Consider the following 20,316-nt stretch of genomic DNA (forward strand, 5'->3'; position numbering starts at 1 on the left):
GAGTGTATGTATGTATGTGTATGTGTATGTGTGTGTCATTTAAACTCACACAATTTTCTCAGAGATGGCTGAACCGATTTTCACAAACTTAGTTTCATCTGAAAGGTATAACGCTCCCATAAGCTGCAATTGAGTTTTTAGTTGAACCAACTTCCGGTTCCGGAGCTACGGGTTGAAGAGTGCGGTCACACAGCAAATTCCCATATAAACTGGCACAACCATGATGTCCGAATGATGTAAAACATATTAGAATGGGTGCAATATTACTCTAGTTTGCGGGCCTGGATCATTAATGATCAATCAAAGCAGCCACCTATGACGATTCATGATGCATCTGGGTAACTCGCCAAGTTCCTAAGCTAATATCACACCTATTCACCAGCGAATTTTCTACCTATTTTTACAAACTTGATTTCAAATGAAAGAAACAATAATTGTATTGACTGCAGCTGAATTTCATGCAGTTGTGACTCTTGGTTCCGGAGTTACAGGTTGGTTAGTAAGGTTGCACTGGAATTTCCCATATAAATCGGTACAATCGTAATACCTCAGAGGCTAAAAACTATTTAAATGGTCACCGAATTACTTCGATTCGCACGTTTAGATCACTGATTTCCAATCAAACATTCTTTGAATATATTTTGCTCACTATCGATAATTCCGGAAGTCCCGGATTCCGGACATATTCCATAATTAAATTCACATCGGTTCTTTGGTGATGACTGAGCCAATTTTCTCAAACCAAGTCTTAAATGGAAGACAAAATATGTAGTTGGGTATTGCGTAACCCCCCTTGCTCTTGCGCCTCTCTCCTTCATCACTTTCCTCACCCTTGAATAACTCTCACACCCTCATTTCCTTCATCCACCCCGTATACTGAAATAAGATGAAGGATTTCTGACGCATCTTCCCTTTCTACTAACCCCCCACCCCCCACTTCCAAACCTATTCCGCCAACATTTCAAAATATAATCACACGAAGATAGCATTGAACTCATACTGATTAAGCTAGTTAAATATTATACTTTTTTGTTTAATGTGAGTCAGCGTCTACTTTCGTGGTAATCTTGGGAGGGTGTACCCCATTAGGCATAAATACGTTAGGCATACGGACGTTTGGCATACGTACGTTAGGCATAATAGACGTTAGGCATAAAAACGATAGGCTTAATGGACGTTAGGTATAATATATGTTAGGCATAATAGACGTTAGGCATAATGGACGTTAGGCATAAATTATCATGTATCACTTAGAGCAGTGGTTCCAATCTTTTTCGTTCCATTAACCCCTTTCCGTATATTGATCTTCACGAAGTACCGCTTCCTGAAAACTGCTCCCCATCATTACTCTGTCAGAAAAAAATTATTTTCAGTTGGATGAAACCATATTTTTCCAATTTGAAACCTGTTTCTGAGCACTCTCAGTAAGCATATTAATTCTGGTCACACTGAACCAATATATAAAGACAAATATCCAATGGGAATGTTAGGCTAACAAGTTAAAGTTTATCTCGCATAATTCACCCTATATATTAGATTAATTTACCTTAGGGGGTGAATTCACCCCCGGTTGAAAACCACTGACTTAGAGGGACTTATTTTTCGGCAGTGATGGCCTCGGGTGGTACGCGTAGTTTATTTTATAACGAATAGCGTTGTTGAAGATTGCATATTGATTGGAGGTTCCCTAAAAAGTTATTTAGTTGTGAAAACCAACCAATTTTTTTTGAAATTTCCTATTCTAAGCACATCTGCCTATTTTGGGATGCACAATGTGATACTGGCATTTTGTACTGATTTTATTATTTCAATTGCATATTTTCATATATTTTTACATACAAACTTGAAAACTCTTGTGAGTGAATTAGAGATTTCGAAAAGCTCATATTTGATAAGTGATACGTGCAACCAATTACCGTTTGATTTAACAGTGTTCCGAAAAAATAGTCAAAATTGTTGCCGGTCTAGTGATTATTCACATAAATGAATAAATTTCAACTCTCGAAAGACATCACGTGTTTCCTGTGAACCACATCTGGGGTCCTGTAGAACCTATCGGATTTACACATAACCCTTAAGTGACGCGACGATGAATCGTGAAACGCAGAAGTAGATTAGTTCTTACATACATGCATGGCGCAATTGTCCTAAAAGAAAATATATGCCTTGAAGAACAGCTCATGAAAGAAAGAATGATGCATTTTATTATTCATTCAATGAATATACGAGTATTGCTGCTACTGTATTGATTATCTCCCATATTATTCAGTTCAATGATCATATTCTTGAGGCCATTAAAGATACAACTACGGAAACTGTCTGATACGAGGGAGAGCTTTTTCGTGTTCTGTGACGAGTTACCGAAACAAATAAGGTATCGTCCCAAACGAAACATTCGTAGCCTAATACTGATACTGTCCGCAACACTGCAAGTTTCCATAGGTTCCAAAGCTTAAGGGTTGTTCATTATTTTGCTTTATTTCTGGATAGGATAGGATAGTTTTATTTGTGGGGACTTTAACTTTGTTGTGATTCGTCCCCTGCTTTATTTCTGAATATTTGGATATTGTATTGGGAATACATCTAATAGGCTTAAAAAGTGCTTGAACCAAAACTGTTGATTTAAATGAAGAGATCATCCAGCGCACCCACGAAAAAAGTAAAAAAAAGTTCTATTTTATTTTTCATTTTGCAGTCTCTCGTTAAAGTTATACGAAGGCATAGCATCCTAAGAAACATTTGAAGTTTTATAGCACCCTACAAGAGCTATCTAAGTTTTAAGAGCTCCTTCAAGAGTGTCATAAAACCTCAGATACTTGGGATAGCGAAGCGAAGTTTTTTTTAACCCGATTACACGAGCGTGAGGTGAAAATCTTTACAATAAAGAAAGCCCTGCGAGAACTTTTATATTTTTGTGAATTATGCCTATCGTTCATTATGCCTATCGTCCATTATGCCTAACGTCCATTATGCCTAACGTCTATTATGCCAATCATCCAATATGCCTAACGTCCATTATGACTCTGTCGAAGACTGAGAGTCAATCCGGCTTTGATAGAAGAAGTTATTGATCTTTTAACGTCTAAGTCAGTTTAGCATGGGTTTTAGCAGCGCATGGCTGTGTATCAGTACTCGATTCCTATGAATTACACATTTTTGTGAAATAATGGTTGGGTTTAGCTCAGTAGAATGTTTAGAAAATATTAAATATTACGAGTCATATTTTAGTTATAAAACTTTAGTTCTACCAGTTACCGCATAGAGGACGCTCACTTATCAAAGAAGAGAGATAGGATACGATATGTTCTGAAGAATTATTGAAAAACTCTTGTTCTACAACTTTGTAGAAGACACCCAATTTCTACCTCGCTTCGTTGAAAAGTTAACGTTGGCACCCTCTATGTGGTAACAAGTGGAACTATATTTTTTCAACCTAAATTATTTACTATAATTCTTCTCAAGCTAAACCTAACCGTTATTTCACAAAAATGTGTATTTCGTGGGAATCTAGTACTGAGACACAACCACGCGCTGCTAGACCCCATGCAAAACTGACTCAGACATCACTTCGTTAAAAGTTTAATAGCATCTTCTAACAAAGCCAGATTGAGTCGCAGTCTTCAACAAAGTTGTAGATAATTAATTTATCTTTCTTGTTTTTATTTGGAGTGATAATCTGATGCATACAGTGCCACCTAGTGGTGAAAATGCGAGCTAGTGGGTTTTCTCCATGGAAATTGACAAAAAATCCCATACAATCTTCAGGCACGTTGATCCAGTAGCTAAACTTGTACGATTTGCTTCAACTTAGGAGTAAGTACTGCTGGTGGGACTAGGAATGGACTCAGGGGTGGGCCGATTGAGTTATCTAAAATTCATTATTTTTCTAGGCAGTCTAAGGTTCATGTGCGGATCGGAGCATTTAAGTGCATTGTATATAATTTATTTCGCGAACTAAAATTATGGCGTCCTGAAGTACCAAAATTTTGGTAAATTTTAATATTTAGTGTTCGTTGCACGAAATTTATCGTAGAAAATGAAACTATTGTTCGCAAATGAAATAAAAAGTTTCGTTATTTTACTAAATGTGTATTGCACGAATATTTCGCTGGCCGAACGATTTCATTTTGGTTTACAGAACAAAGTTTTCGTATATTTTGCATCCGATCTTCTAGGATCGATGTTTGACAAAGCCAATTTTTTAATATTAACTGTGTGTCCAAAAAACACCTTTAACAGGCTGACGAGACAACCCACAAATTGAAATGCTCATAACTGTGGCTTTCTTTAACTGATTTGAACACTTAGATGTTTTTGATTTAGACACTCGTCCGCTTTTTGATTCCGTGAAATCTAACCGGATGAATGGATCTGATTCTTAGCAATCCGGATTATTCGGAGTAATGTTCCAGTACTAAGGTATGATTTGTAAATTTGAATGATGTCCTAGCAATATGAGTATTAAAAGTTGTCAAATTGTCTCGGAAGTCTGTTATTTATTGTTACGAGACCACATGACAATTTGACCTCGGAATGGCCACTCACGGCCTCACGGGAACCTGCTTCGGAGTGTCCGTTCCGGGATCAAATTATCAAATGGTTCCAAAACCACGAGATACAGCCTACTGAAGGGGAGTGGGCGTAGCGTAGTTGGTAAATCGATTGCCTTGTACGCAGCGCACCTGGGTTCGAGTCCCGACCCCGCACATAGGGTTAGAAATTTTTCCTAAGAGATTTTTCTAACCCGAAGAGGCGAATGACCTTAAGGTTAAAACCTCTATAATTAAAATAAAAAAAAGCCTACTGAAGTAATTCCAAGAATTTTGATACCCATGTTGCTAGTATTCCATTGAAATTCACAAATAATATCCCAGCACTGGAATATGCTTCTGGAAATCCGGATTCCAGGGAACCGAATGAATTAACCCAATTCATTTTTACCAAGCCTAAAAGTGGATGAGTTCCTGAATCCAAAATATCAGCGTCGAAATCGGTTGAAAATTTCCTTAGTTATTTGCATTTCAGTTTTGTGGGTACCCGAGCAAACGAAAAGCACATAATGCCCCCATGATCATGGTCCAAATTCACCCCCACTGTATGGTGTTTTGATAGTGTTTAGAATGGGTTCAACCCATTAAAAAACACCATCGCACAGTGAAAGAAATCCGACCAAAAAGGCAATTAATTGGAAGCCGCTGAAAAAGTATGACAATATATACACCAAAAGTTGCGGAACTTTTTATAAAATAAAATGCAATCAAGTTTGTTCACCGCAGTCATTTGTGGCCGGAGATATGGGGCTTTGAAAATCCGGAACATTACCGGTATTCATCAAATCTGAGGTCTAATTAAGAAGCCGCTGAAAAAGTTCAAAGAATTATACCCTCAAAGTTGCGAAAAACTCTAGCGATTAAGATGCAATCAAATTTGTTCACCGCACGCCCTTGTGACTGGAGATATGATTATAGCTTTCTGTAACTTTGAGGTTATAATTCTTTGTACTTTTACTGCGGTTTCTTAGTTAGACCTCAGATTTGATGAATACCGGTAATGTTCCGGATCTTCAAAGCCCCATATCGCCAATTACAAATACGTGCAGTAACTAAATTTGAATGAATCTTGATCGTTAGAGTTTTCCGCAACTTTGAGGTTATAATTCTTTGTACTTTTACTGCGGCTTCCGAATTAGGCCTCAGATTTGAAGAAAACCGGTAAAGTTCCGGATTTTCAAAGCCCCATATCCCCGGTCATAGTTGCGTGCGGTGTACAAATTTTATTACATTTTATTTCCTAAAAAAATTGGCAACTTTTGGTGTATATATTATCGTACTTTTTCGGCGGCTTCCAATTAATTGCCTTTTTGGTCGGGTTTCTTCCACTGTGCATCGCCATGGTCCGGAAGATCCGATTTAAAAACCATATTCTGGTGCGATGATGGGTTTTTCAGACCATTTCATGGTGTTTTGATGGTTGCGCGGACCATGTTAATGGTATCGTTATGGGGTTGTATGGTGTTTGAACCCATGCGCATTTGCTCGGGTAGCCGAGTATCCTAGTCGGCCTGTTACGAAGTAAAAAAAATCAGGAGCCCCTCCTCACTCCTCCTTACCACATCAATAATATTCTTAACCCAAAAGCTTGACTTAGTAAAATTCTAAGATGTCAAAAAATTTCAATTTCCAGCTATGGATAAAGCATTGGAATTTCATTAATTGGTACCTAAAAAGGTACCCGGGTTACTGTTAAAGATATCTGCAAAACCGATTTTTTCTAGCGGCTAACGAAATATTCGTGCTATACCCAAACGATACCATCAAAACCTATTAAATATCGTGATTATAAGAACCTCGATCCAGCGAAGGTCATTTTTATGTACAATCAAGTCAATTGGGAAGAATTTTACAGCCTCGATGATCCAACTATGCTTGTAGACTTTTTCAACTTGCATATTAAGCATATACATGATCTATGTGTTCCTATAAGAACATTTTATAAAAGAGGTAAATACAACCCTTGGTACAATTCAAACATTTCTAGGGGAATTGTAGATCGCAATCTCGCTTACCAGAAATGGAAAATTTCAAAACAGGATCATGATCGCGAAGTATACAGACGTTTACGGAACAAAGTTACGACTTTAATAACCGAATCTAAAAAAAGATATTATGGTGAACAATTTTCTCATAATATGTCGCCAAAATATCTTTGGAAGCAATTCGCTACTCTTGGGCTAAAAAAAACTAGTGATGCAATAAGCACAATTCACACTCCAGACCAAATTAATCAGCATTTTGCAAACAGTTTTACTCATTCCACTAGTACAAGCATTATTGATACTAGTCACTCTCTGACTGATCAATTTAACTTCAAACCAATAGAAGAATATGAAATTATAAATGCCATATATGATATTAAATCTAATGCAGTAGGCCTCGATGAGCTTCCAATCAAATTTCTTAAATCAATTTTACCACTAATACTAAAACCAATCAAATATATTTTCAATCAAATTATATGTACCAATATATATCCAAATTCATGGAAAATGTCGAAAAATATACCAATTAAGAAGAAAGCAGCGATTAATAATCTTGATAACATGCGACCAGTTAGTATCCTGTGTACTTTATCAAAGGCGTTTGAAAAAATTTTGAAAAAACAAATGGTACTTTTCATTGCTAGTAATAGTTTATTACATCAATTCCAATCGGGATATCGCTCGGGTCATAGTACCAAAACAGCTATGATTAAGGTATGTGATGACATTGGTGTGATTCTAGATAAGAAATCATCAGTCGTTCTTATTCTGCTCGATTTTTCTAAAGCATTTGATACTATATCGCATAATAATTTGTGTCAGAAATTGAAAAATAATTTTGGATTTAACCGTAATGCTGTTGAACTAATTCGTTCATATTAAACAAGACGTCAGCAGACAGTTTTTATCGATAGTAGTTTTTCCGAATTGCTGCCAATTGTATCAGGTGTACCACAAGGATCTGTTCTTGGCCCTTTACTATTTTCGTTATATATTAACGATTTGCCATCCAAATTATACGGGTGTGGTGTTCATATGTTCGCCGACGATGTTCAAATTTATTTCGATTGTTCTAACATGAGCCGGGATCAAGTTTTAGATCTTATAAACAGGAATCTAAATAGAATTTTTCAATGGGCCGGTGATAATTCTCTTATACTGAATAGTAGTAAGACGCAAGCAATATTTATCTCTCGTTCGAGACGTGATGCTTTAAAACCTGATATTTTCATCGATGGCAATCAGATTCAATTTTCAGATACCGTTTGCAGTTTGGGTGTAACAATTCAAAAAAAATTTGAGTGGGATTCTTTCATTGCTAAACAATGCGGTAAAATATATACATCCTTGAGAACCCTTCGATTTAAAGCTTGGTTACTCAATTCATCAACAAAATTGTTTTTATTCAAAAGCCTAATCTACCCACATTTTCTCTATTGTGATTTTATTCTCACTCAAGCAACAGCTATTAGTTTAAATAGATTAAAAGTAGCTCTCAACTGCTGTTGTAGATTTATTTTCAATATTAATAGATATTCAAGTATAACACGTTTTCAACCTGCTTTGATTGGATGTTCGTTGCCAATTTTGCAAAGTGTCGCACTGTAATATTAGTACACAACATCGTTACAACAAAGTGTCCGGCCTATCTTCTACAAAACTTTGTACCTTTAAGAAGTCAAAGAGGAAAAAAGTATCACATTCCCCGTTGCAGAACTTATTACTATTCTAATTCATTACTTGTGAGAGGTATTGCGTTTTGGAATTTGTTACCTAGTGCATTACAGAATAAAAATTCTTTAGTAGGGTTCAAAAAGGAATATATGGAGCATCTAAATTGTGTGTAAATGTTAGTTTTTCATTTAATTTAAATTTTTGGTTATTAATAATATTTCTAGAAACGCTGCTTCCTATCATTTATAACTAGAACTTAAAAGGCACAGGTCTTAAGTTCATTGAATAAATTAAATAAATAAATAAAAAATACACAAAGATTTAGTAAAATAACGAAACATTTTGTTATGAAAAAGCTTAATTTCTTACGATTAATTTCATGCAACGTAGACTAAATATTTAAAATTACGAACATTTTCGTATTTCAAGCCGCCTTTTTTGCAGTTCGTTAAATGAACGAAACGAACTATTTACAATGAACGAAAATGTTTCGTTGCAGAAAACGACGAAGGAATCCGTGCATTGTTTGTTCTATTTGCAAATTTATTGTATCAATGTATTTTCGGTTTTGAAAAGATAGTTCAAATGATGTTTTGTGATCGATTAGTGCGAATTAATGCGAAATATTTTATAAAACTCCCCTTATCTCTTTTCTTTGATACTATAACCAGTGTTCTTTACAAGAGACTCATAGTACATCAACTACGATGATTTGAGCTCAAGTCTCGAATAGTTCATAAATGTAAAACGAAATGTGGCAATAATTGTAGGCTTTAATAGTTTCGCCCAAAACACGGAATATGTCCCGAACAAGATTCAGCACTGTTGGCGAAATAAGCAATCTTTGGATGGGAAAGAGCTAACGAATATATTGATCGTAAAACGCATTTTCAATCGTCGCAAGCCTGACAGTGCCAATATCAAGCGAAATAAAATTACATAAAGTACGTCTCCGCTTTCGAACAAAGCCCACCATTTTCATTTAACGCCCCGCTGCTTTCCTCCTAGCTCTCCGCTCGTACCGGGCCGATTGTAGGCTAGGCAATTGAAGCGCACCCACACGCAATGTCGACCGAAAACCCAGTCTTCCGATGGATATACCGGGAAGCAAGGATAAGACCGATACAAAGCAGTGTATACCCGGGAGAGGATGGAGTCACCCAGTGTACCACATCAGAAAACCTCACCGTCAGGACAATCAACATCGTCATCACCGTCATCGGAACCACCCGGATCCCACCCGCAGCTACCGAGGAATGGGTATGAAGTTCCTGTTGTTCCTTTTGGTTCCGGTGCCAAACGTGAGCGAGAGTGAGCAGCGAAAGATCTGAGAGTTGAGCATTCGCACATACGTATGAAACCAGTACACACCTATACTCGCAAACCGCACACACCGTTTGCCAGAAAACTAAACCAATTTTATCGTTTCTTGAGCCTGATGAGTGATCGTCCTACTGATTGGTGATGCGGGCGCTAGGATTTCGTGGAGACGGATTGATGAATCGACAGCGACAGGGCAAAAAATTTTGCGACATGGCTTTCAAGTGTACAGTTGTATAGGTAAGAGGTAGGAAGCATAGCAAAAATTTGATATCTCGGTTTGTGAATGGGATTATTTTTTTCTATGTCTTCAGATTAGGATTTGTTAGGGAAATACATTCCAATGCGATTCGAGGTGGGCGGTTTTTCGGTAGACTTACCCCGCGAGCACGTATGGTGGTGTCCTATTTATAGTTTGAGGCAGAAACAGCGCCAAGTTAAGTGTCAGTATGAGGACACCTAACGAGGGGCATCTGACATGCGGCACTTCGATATCCAGCGACATGGTTCCTGTCGGTTGATCTGTCGTTGGTTGGTTCCGGTTAGTTCGGCTACTGTGGTTACTAGACTCCTTCGGTGCGATTCCTTCGAAGCGTTGGGTAGTGCGAGTAGAGGTCTACAATTTTTTTTTGTGTGGATGGTTCCCTCTGCTACGACGGTGTATTTTGCTCTCGCAAAATATTATCTCAATTCTCGCTATAACTGTATTTGCCTGCGTTGTTGTTGCTGTTGAAATTTGTTTCTTTTTTTTTTTTGGAAAATTGAGGTAATAGCTGGATGTTGCTGTTGCTAATTTATGTGCTTCTCTCGATTCGTCTCATCATTTTCCACAAGGCTCTGGGGGATGTTATTGTTGTTGGATTTGTATACACCCCTTCCGTGTGGCTGCTCTCGCGCTTTCTCGAAGAACCTTCCCGCTAACCTCCAACCATTTATTTAAAGCACTTTATTTCTTCTTCGTCACTTCACACCATACACTGAAGTTGCTTACTCTGTTGGTCACCCCAATTTCTTCGGTAAGTTGTTCATTTCACCGAGCGAATTTTCGCATTGCTAGTACATTGATGCATTCGAATCGTCCTACGCTACTACGGTTTATCGAATACATTTTTGTGTTATCCTATGAGGGAGAAGAACGATAAAGTAAGAAAAAAATAACACTCCGTGCAGAAAACTGGGCTGAAAGCTCGACCGCATGGGAAAAAACGTCCTGAAACTTTCTTGGCACTAGTCACAGAGCTGAATTGTCTCTTTGCTAACATTTCACCGTCAAATCACACCCTTAATTTTCTTCACAGGAACGAACAATTTCAATTCACTGTCACTTGATACATTTTCCGCCTCACCGCACTGCACTTCCCGAGGAAAAGAAAACTTTTTCAACCAAAACCTGCATCGAGCTACACGATCAGCCCAGGATGTCCCGATTTCTAGAAGTCCAGCTTCTTTGCTACTCAACTGTTAAGAATTTTATGTAATTTCATTTTCCTAGCGAAAACAACAGCCATGTCTGGCTGAATTTCTATCTCAGACTAGAATATTTTGGGTGGGACACACAAAAAAAATACACATTTGGAAAAGTTGCTCCGAAAGCTCAGCCTGCTATTCTCACAAAATTCGCACTGTAACCGACCTCCCCCAGCGATATGCTTATCCTCTGCCGTAGGGATAGAGAATGAACTGGCTTCACTCTCCGAGTGCCAACAATCCGTCCATGCTAGCAGTACCGGAGAAAGATTTCCAATAGCCTCTAATCGACACCGGGGAGCGAGCTTTTGTTCTGTGTGCAAAATTGTTCCTCCTGTTAGTGGCACCTGCGCGCTACAGATAGCCATCCAAAATTGGTCCGATTTTCTCTCTCTGTCTGTCCCTGTACGTCGCTCACAGTCCAACAAACAGAGCAGAAAAAAAAAATCCTTTCCTTTTTTCGCAGGGTCCAGGATTCCTCACGCACCTTTAGCTATCGATCTGTGTTGTTAGAAAAACACTAGCCATAACTGCACTAACTGTATAACCCAACGGATGAGCCACCAGTTCATAAACACTTTGGCGAAATAACTCACTGCTGCTAGCTTAACGCAACAAACCCTGCTGTTACTGTTTGTTCAGTGGGTTTTGGACAACTCCAGGGAGCAACGATTCGGACCGTCCTCGTCCGCTGTGGGAGCACCATTTGGCGTTGTGTTCCATCCGCTGAAGCTTTTCTCGTTCGACTGAGCCCGTGGCCGGGTCCGGTGATCCTTACAAGCTGCTTTACCCAACAAAAGCTCAAGTGTGATATGCAGAGAGCGAAAATCAGCAAACACATCGGGTGAGATTTTGCTCATTCTCACCGACCGGACTAACCGACCCAGCCTGTCACTGTCCACACAGGGCCGGGATGCGGGAGGGATGGCACAGTAGTGAAGGGGCGGCTCGGGTGGAATGTGATTACCTTTCTAGGCGAAATGCTCTGTACCGCACGCCAGCGACTTGCCTACGGAATGGACAGGGCCTACCTTAATGGTGGGATGAAATGTCGTGTCAAAATCTCGGTGCTTTGTCGCCTTCGTTACTCTTCCACCGATGGTATGTATGGGTGTTTTGGGTGTGGGTGTGCGCATTCGGTAGCCTACAAAAAACGCAATTCCAACGATATGGTCAACAGCCTGGGAAAGTAATAAACGAAGTTTGTTCCACCTTGGCGATGGCTAGTACAACGGATGTTGGGGATCTTAATAAGTAGATTTTTTTGTTCTTATTTTTGTTTGGATAATGGTCAATTGTGGACAGTTTGGCAATTTCGAATAAGAACTTATGTACTGAACATATGAATACAGCACACATGTCTTGACTGCATTCGAAATGGTACAAGATACTGATCGTAAATAGGTAACAGTTGATTTAATTACCTATTAGACTGCGATACTAAGGGAAGGTCAATTTTGTTTATCTAGACGTCTGATCTATGCAATTTGTGCGTTGAAGGATTTGTTACAATACGAAGGTATTTGGTAGCTTGCCGTTTCTTGCCACAAAATAAGTTTCCAAGCAGACACGAAAACGATGCCTATAAAAATCTGCAGTTCTACCGAGCGTTCGAATATTATTCGTAAATAATTGTTAACCGTTTTCAACCATCATCCATTCGCAGGCCCGTAGCCAGGATTTTGTTTCGGGAGGGGCTATAAACTTGGTGCATAAATGTGTTATTTCTGGTTACTTGAGATAGTTACTGGAAAATGAATGTAATGTTGAAAAGTTCTTAAAGAAAATAGTTCCAAAACTAAGGCAATAGACAATACGTTCATTGATTTATTTAGTCCAACATCAATTTCTTGATAACACTAAATCAACAATTTTCCTCCACAATACTCGATTTGTAGCTTCAGCTCTCCAACGTCGGTTACGCCCAACACTCGCCAAATCACGTTCCACCTGGTCCGCGCATCGTGATCTCTGCGCTCTTCGCCTTCTTGCACCAACCGGATCATTAGCGAACACCATCTTTGCAGGATTGTTGTCCGGCATTCTTGCAACATGCCCAGCCCACCGTATCCTTCCAGGTTTGGCCACCTTTTGGATACTGGGTTCGCCATAGAGTGCAGCGAGCTCGTGGTTCATCCTTCGCCGCCACACATCGTTCTCCTGCACAACGCCGAAGATCGTCCTTAGCACCCGTCGCTCGAAAACTCCTAGCTTGGTCCAAGTTTCGTGTCCGTAGAGAAACACCGGTCTTATAAGCGTTTTGTACATGGTGCATTTGGTGCGGGGGTAAATCTTTCTTGACCGCAGACAATACGTTATCTGATACAAAAAGGCTATAGTACATCGACGAATTTTTGCTGAATTGAATTTGATTTTGATTAATAATTTACAAGCTACAATTTTCACCATTGGAATTTGCAAACGTCGTCTGGTGGAGGCCCCTATCATGCAACTTGGAGCCAAAGAATTGAAGCTGTCCAGCGCAGATTCATACGATATGTGTAACGTCAATTGCCTTGGAACGATCTGCTCAACCTGCCACTATTCGAAGACCGTTGTCGATTATTAGGACTACACGCTTTAGAAGATCGCCTCGCAAGCCACCTTCATGTCTAAGCTTCTTCTGACTAAATATGATGTTCCCGATCTCCTATCACACATTAATACTACGTTCACACTACGAGTTAAAACGTGTTTTAACGCTATCGTGATGACATTTATCTTGTTGCTAATTATTATAACATGTTTTAACTCTGTAGTGTGAAAATAGTGTAAGGTCTACGCACCAACCCGTATCCATCGTCCTCGAACGCTGCTGCAGGCTTCGTCATAAGTTCTACACAGTTTCGTAATCTTTTATGTCACTTTAGGTCATTTATTTTAGATTAGTTCATTTAGACTCAGTGTCAGTTAGACTTCGATTATTTAAATACAAAAACAAGAGAATGTCGAAATTTACTACAAATCTTCTGATCAGGCAGGCGTTTTGTAGGTGCGGAGAAACGGTTGTACTCCTATTTAACTCAAATTTATAATATTTTTAATGATAATACATTAAAGACTATTGTCGGCAATATTATCGGTCAAGGGAGAACAACTAATCGTTTATCTATTTAAGTATTTAGATTGTTTTACAGATCCTATTTTTTATGAAATTGATATCATTAGACAAGCCAATTTTTCTAGGCAATTCTTCTACTAGATCCTTGAAACTTTAGCTAAAGGCAGAGCAGTAATTTGGCTTGCTAAGATGTAAAGTGCGTACAAAAACCTATGAATGCTACAAACCATAAACAAGAACATTAGCTCTATTGACTCACAATCTTGAAAAACCGTTGATTACTTAGATTAAGTAAATATTATATTTAAGCACAAGAAGCTTATAAATTTTATTTCGAAATTCATGGATTTTTGACCAATACGAAAGATATGTTTAAATAAATTAATCTACTAAACTATCAAAAATTTTATCAATTAAATGACTGTTGACTAATCGAAAGGAAATCCCTTAGTACTGGGGTGGCATTCCGCATCTCGTTCGAGTGACTCGATTCGAAACGTTTTGAAGTCGTTTCGACTAATTTGCGGCATTACGTATCACATTCGACCAAGCGTTCGAGCTTGTTAGATTGCGGTACTAGATTTCGACTGCCTGTTCGAGCGCAAACTGTCAAATAAGAGCATACACTGAGAAAAAATATTTTTAATTCTGCTACGAATAAGTTTCATAAAACCAACTTCGGTAAAATATAGGAATTGTTTTAATTTGTTTTTGGTTGCTTGTTATCGAAATATATTTGGATAAGTTTCGCAAATATAACATTTTTTCTAGTACACATAGAGGTGAGCTCTTTGAAATAAAATAGATGTTGTCAAACATAGATCCAAAAACATCCGATGTAATACGGAAATACGATTTTTTTCCTTTTATGCACGAAAAATAAATTTACCCTTTCCAAAAATATTTATATTATATAAAACAATTGATAAAAGAACGAATCATTTCGTTTCATTGACGAAAAATGTTTTAGACATCGATGATAACTTTTATGCACCGTACGGGCCAATCAACGTCAGATTTACAAATAAAATTTTAGTTCATTCCAAATTTCTTTCTTGCGTTCTTCAGCTAAAAATATTTGACAGGTATTTTTGTTATGGCTGAATATAATATTTACTTCAAGGTATGAGCTTTCAAGTTTTGAAGTTAGAAAAATTGAACATTTTTCAATCGCTTGGATCATTTTTTTTGCTTTTTTTTCTTCAAATAATAAAAATCATGTTAGAAATATTGTGTAAAATTTTTGCTGTGGATCTCAAAATGTTTTGCGAGAAATTACAAATATAACGTTAAAAAGAGCAATTTTACATTAAACGCCATATTATGGGCCTGCTTTAATGGAAATATCTCGTAAAGTAATAATGTTCTCAATATAATTATAAATATTATCATTGAATAAAAAACTTATTAGTCCAAGCTTGTTTTTTCGATATGTTTCTATCATTTGCAGAATTCATAACATAAATAACAAAAAAATTATATCAGATTTTTATTGGTGAATTCATTAGAAAACGCACTTTTTATTATTAATAAATTTTTCGTACAACTAAGAGTTTCCTAGTTATCAGTGGTTGAAAAATGGTCCAATTCATAAAATTCAAAAACTCATAACTTGAAAAAAATCTATCGTATTCAGCCAAAACAAAAAATAGATGTCAATTATTTTGTGCTAAGAATGCAAGAAAATTTTTTGGTAGGAATTAAAATTGTGGTTGTAAATTTCACATGGAATAACCCGTACATTAAATATGTAAAACTACTCAACTTTTCGTTCATCAAAATGCCATTAGACAAAACGAACTATTTACAATGCTCGAAAATGCTTCTTGCAGAAAACGTGTAATGATTTTGTTCATATCGTATGATAATTTTAATTCCACCTAAGAATTTTTTTCAGTGTAAACAAAATTGCAGTTTGTTTTGTTTTTTTTCCGATGAGCGTCAAATTCACAGAATATATATAGTGATAGTGGTAAATAAATTGACCCTTGCATGTTCATAATTTGTTCACGTCATTCTACCTCACCACCTTTTTCAATGTTTGGGCATTATTTTAGTTTGATATAACTGTATTCTTGAACTTCTTACCACAAAATTTTAATATATCTCGCTGTTTAAGTTGATGCACCGAAACATCAAAATGCCTAGCTGGTAGTGTGTCTTATTCGGACCTCAGTCGCATGATGGAATGTATTATCTGCAGAATGAGTTATTCATAATTATTCTTAGATTAAAGACCATATTTAATATCTAAATAATTGTTTAAAACAACACAACTTCGGAACCGTTTTTTCTCAAATCTTTTGGAAAATAATCATAGCGAGCATTGCATTGATATTTTTGGTTTTCTGGGTTTTTTTTTCAGGAAACTGATAGCTTCCAAAAGTAACAATTTTTTCAGCAATTGATGACGCAAAAATTTAAAAGCTTAAAATTCGTTAAAATAGCCATTTTTAGTTGAAATAGTCAAGACAAAAATGCGTTTTCGTGTTTGCGGGGTTGTTCGTGTACTTGTTATTTAATTATTCTGTCATAGCACACAGAGATAGGGAGAACACAATCAAAATGAAGTTTTTCCAGAAATTGCAGATGGCATAATTTCTATCGGTTGATGTATTCAAATTTGTTAGTAATTCAATTTGATTCAAATTTCTTTGCTATATAAGATAATATTCTGTATTTTCATGCATTTAATACAAATGACGATATATCAACTAATTCTGTTGGTGTATAAAACGTACATTATGGCATTGAATTCAAGGCTATATTGTGATATTGAAAACAATTGAGGTATAGTCGGGAACAAATGCATCAATTAGTTTTTTACATTTTAACGACATTCAATTAGCTAGAGATTACTGGGTAGGGAAAGTTATGAAACTTAGAGCCATAGTACTCAAGTGAGAGCAAGGATGTGAAGTAAACAGATCGGAAAACTAGAAGTGGCAGGGTCATTAGAACAGGCTTAATATCGTACGGGCTTAATCTTTGTCTTCTGTTAATGAGGGTCGAGCTTAGGCAGAATCAATTAGAATATAAAATTGTTTAAATCACCACTTTGAAATCAAGAATGATTGTGATTCTATACATCTATTAAATAGCGATTAGACAAGTCAAGGTGTCTTCACTTTGTTCCAATACTTTTTATTATTATTTGATGTAAGATAATTTATTATCAATATTTAGAATTACTTTTTCCAAAAAAGTATGTTCTTGATGGTGAAACTCAAAGTACGTAGGAGCTTTTTACACCTTTTGGTAATTTTATATACTCTAAGTATTCCGAAATAAAAACGCAAATCATAATCTCGAACGACAGTCGACAGCAATAAAACTATCGAGCAAATACGTTCGACTCGAGTCGCTTTCGAGTTCGATTGTTATGGTTCCATAATGCCAACACTTCTCGATAATCTAGTACGTCTTCGAGCTAACTCGAACGAAAATTTACTTTCGAGCTCTGTTCGAAATACATAATGCGAAACAAGGTCGAGTCGATAGAATTTTGATCGAATCGAGATGCGTAATGCCACCCCTGATTTCTGTTATCTTCTAATTTGCGTAACCATTAGCGATACCACCAAAATAATTAGAAACTGTAACTATGGATGAGTTCACTAATTTTAGCATCACACTTGCTTTCGACAAATCAAAGAAAACATATCGCACTTGCTTCTCCCGTGCCGAATGGACTTTCCTTTAAATTTCTCTTTTTTTTAAATTATTGCAATTTATCCGATTCCTACGATTCACTTGCAAAACTTTTGTCAGCGGCAGTGTACATGGCCTATTGTCTAGTTCCTTCTGGTAGTTGGATTTGCTAGGATGCTTGCAGTTACACTTTATAAGTCATTTCGAACATGATGGTAATTGGTTCGTTTTTAATTTAAAGTTTTTTTTTGTAATCATCATCAAGATTACAAGAGAGGCATAACTTCTTAAAGCGCTTTTTGATTATAGATTTTTTTACCATAATTTGGAAGACAATTTCAATTTAAGTTGTTGGGCCTAAAGTTGAATGTAGCACGGGTAACAAAGATGTTAGGGTTCTTTCGAAAATGGTCGAAAAAATATAAGAGATGCTCTTGAGGCGACTTAGATTAGCTGATTCATTTTTCCTCCTCAGTGATTACTGATCATATCTCTCATTTTACTCCAAAACGAACAGAAACAGACCAAGTGACTGCCATATACTGAAGACATGAGTTCGAAATTATTGGACTTATAGATTCAACCAGTCACAACATTTTAGTCGTTACAGTGTTTTAATACGGAAAGCATTTCTCGCATTTAAATGAAATGAAGTGCCAATCAAAATGATATTGCGTTAAAATAACGCGAAAACAGAAACTGTAGTCTCTGTTATATCGTTCTCAGTAATTTGAAATATACCTTTTGCCTAGTGCGCTTGAATGTGATGCCTAGTTTTATACTAAGAATACAGACGCACGCACAGACCTAAATTCAAATTGGGACCGATTCAAAAACTTGACATTTAAATTTAAAATAGAGTAGTCAATATCGAGTTACATCTGAGTTTTGTTAAACGTCAGCGTTCACTTTTGGAAAGTTTTAGTGCTCAGTCGTACATAAAACTTCTTCTTTTTTTAAATAATTCGTTTAGGGAACTCGGTTTAATGCTTTAGTCAATCGGATCAGTATATCTATTTGCAACAATAAAAATAACAAACATTGTCCAGCACAGTGGTTTTCAACCGGGGGTGAATTCACCCCCAGAGGTGAATTAGACTGATGTAGGGGGTGAATTTTGCGGGATAAATTTTAACTTGTTATTCTAACATTCCTGTAGGAAACCTTTACACATTGGTTCAGTAAGTTAAGAATAAAAATGCTGCCTGAGAGAGTACAGGAACAGAGTTCAAATTGGAATACTACGGCGTTCATTCAATTGAAAATATTTTTTTATTTTCTGACAGGGTGGTTAGCAATTTTCACCAAAGGGGTGGATAAGGATCAATATTCGAAAAGGGGTACATGGAACGAAAAAAGTTGAAAACTACTGGTCCAGCAGATCTCGCGCAAGCTCACAGCCATTGCACGTGGATACCTGTTTACGAGGCGGGGAAATACTGTTTTCTCGCCAACTGCGTATAGGGGGTCGTTGATGTTTCTCGCTATTGAACACTTCCGTGTCATCATCGTGGTTGCTGCCTTTATGTTTGCGACATTTGATTTCTTTCTTGTTGTCTCAATGATTGTGCTGGCTGTAGATTTTGAGATACTTGACGCAGCTTCTGCCGTTCTTAATATTACCGAACATGTGCCACATATTTGGTAATTGTTTGTGTTCAGCGATTTCTGATCAGGAAAGAATAACGAAAGTGCAAAGAATACTATGTGTAATTATTCTTTCGCATAATGTTTTGTACTGCATTTCTCCCAAATGTTACATGTATCAGCAAGTAAGCGGTATCTGATCTTGTAACTGAACATTGATTTTCTCCCCGTCCATATATATGAATATCTTTATTATAGCATTGTCATATACAACCATGTGTTTTAAATTTATTCAAAATGAATGTTTTCGCCTGGGCTAATTTGTTGAACGCTATGAGCGCTGAATACCCAACATGGTAAAACTCGATCGTCTAAGTCTAACCTCTATTTTCACCTTCCGAAAACGTTCCTCATCACAAATACTCGTTCTTATGGGAGTTGGTTTTTAAATGGGATCTTCTGGACCATGGTGGTGGTGTTTTCATGCATTGAACCCATTCCAAACACTATCAAAACATCATGCAGTGGGGGTGAATTTGGACCATGATCATGGAGTTGCAGGGACAGAAGGAGATTAGTTCAGGGGCTTAACGACCCTCTCCTCTCCCGAGTTGGGGAGTTTTGTTAGAATAAGGTGGAGTCAGGCAATGTTTGGCTCTGCTAAACCTCTATAAAAACCATATAAATCCGAAAGTAGCACCGTCGAAGCGAGTCGGTTTTATCCAATACTTTAGCATAATGCACCCTAACCTGATTGGAGTGCCAACCGGCACATTAGGATCGATACCAGTAAGATCCTAATAGGTGTTTAGTCCAAGCTGTTTAGAGAATAAAAGCTCCTTGGCCACGTCATTCCACAACTCTAGTAAGGATGGTTGTACCTCCCCGAAACGGCAAGTAGGCTAATGGTACTGGTTGCTTCGCGTCCCATTAAAATCTTGATAGGTCTCCAAGTACTTTCGAAGCCCTTAGCTGGTGGAAGTAGGCTCAGTTGAACGTTCTTGATTGGCGCCAATCA

At 37.3% G+C, this 20,316-nt stretch overlaps 1 protein-coding gene across 15 annotated transcripts in view; it reads right to left on the reverse strand.

Annotated features, from left to right (window-relative positions):
* The window catches only part of LOC131691702 (gamma-aminobutyric acid receptor subunit beta), a 233,583-nt gene extending 221,847 nt beyond the window's left edge, over positions 1–11,736 (reverse strand). For 6 of the 15 annotated variants that reach the window (XR_009305837.1, XM_058978298.1, XM_058978311.1 and 3 more), the window contains exons 1-2: positions 11,596–11,736; positions 9,913–10,652 (exon numbers count right to left, since the gene is read on the reverse strand). Coding sequence is in view for 14 of the 15 variants with exons in the window: in XM_058978298.1 (XP_058834281.1) it covers positions 9,913–10,037 (125 nt within the window). In the remaining variant the exon portion in view is untranslated. The other 9 variants (XM_058978300.1, XM_058978310.1, XM_058978303.1 and 6 more) reach the window with 9 other exon arrangements.
* Positions 11,737–20,316: the final 8,580 nt, after the last annotated feature.

This window comes from Topomyia yanbarensis, chromosome 3 (assembly GCF_030247195.1).
Source record: "Topomyia yanbarensis strain Yona2022 chromosome 3, ASM3024719v1, whole genome shotgun sequence".
Classification (NCBI taxonomy): domain Eukaryota; kingdom Metazoa; phylum Arthropoda; class Insecta; order Diptera; family Culicidae; genus Topomyia; species Topomyia yanbarensis.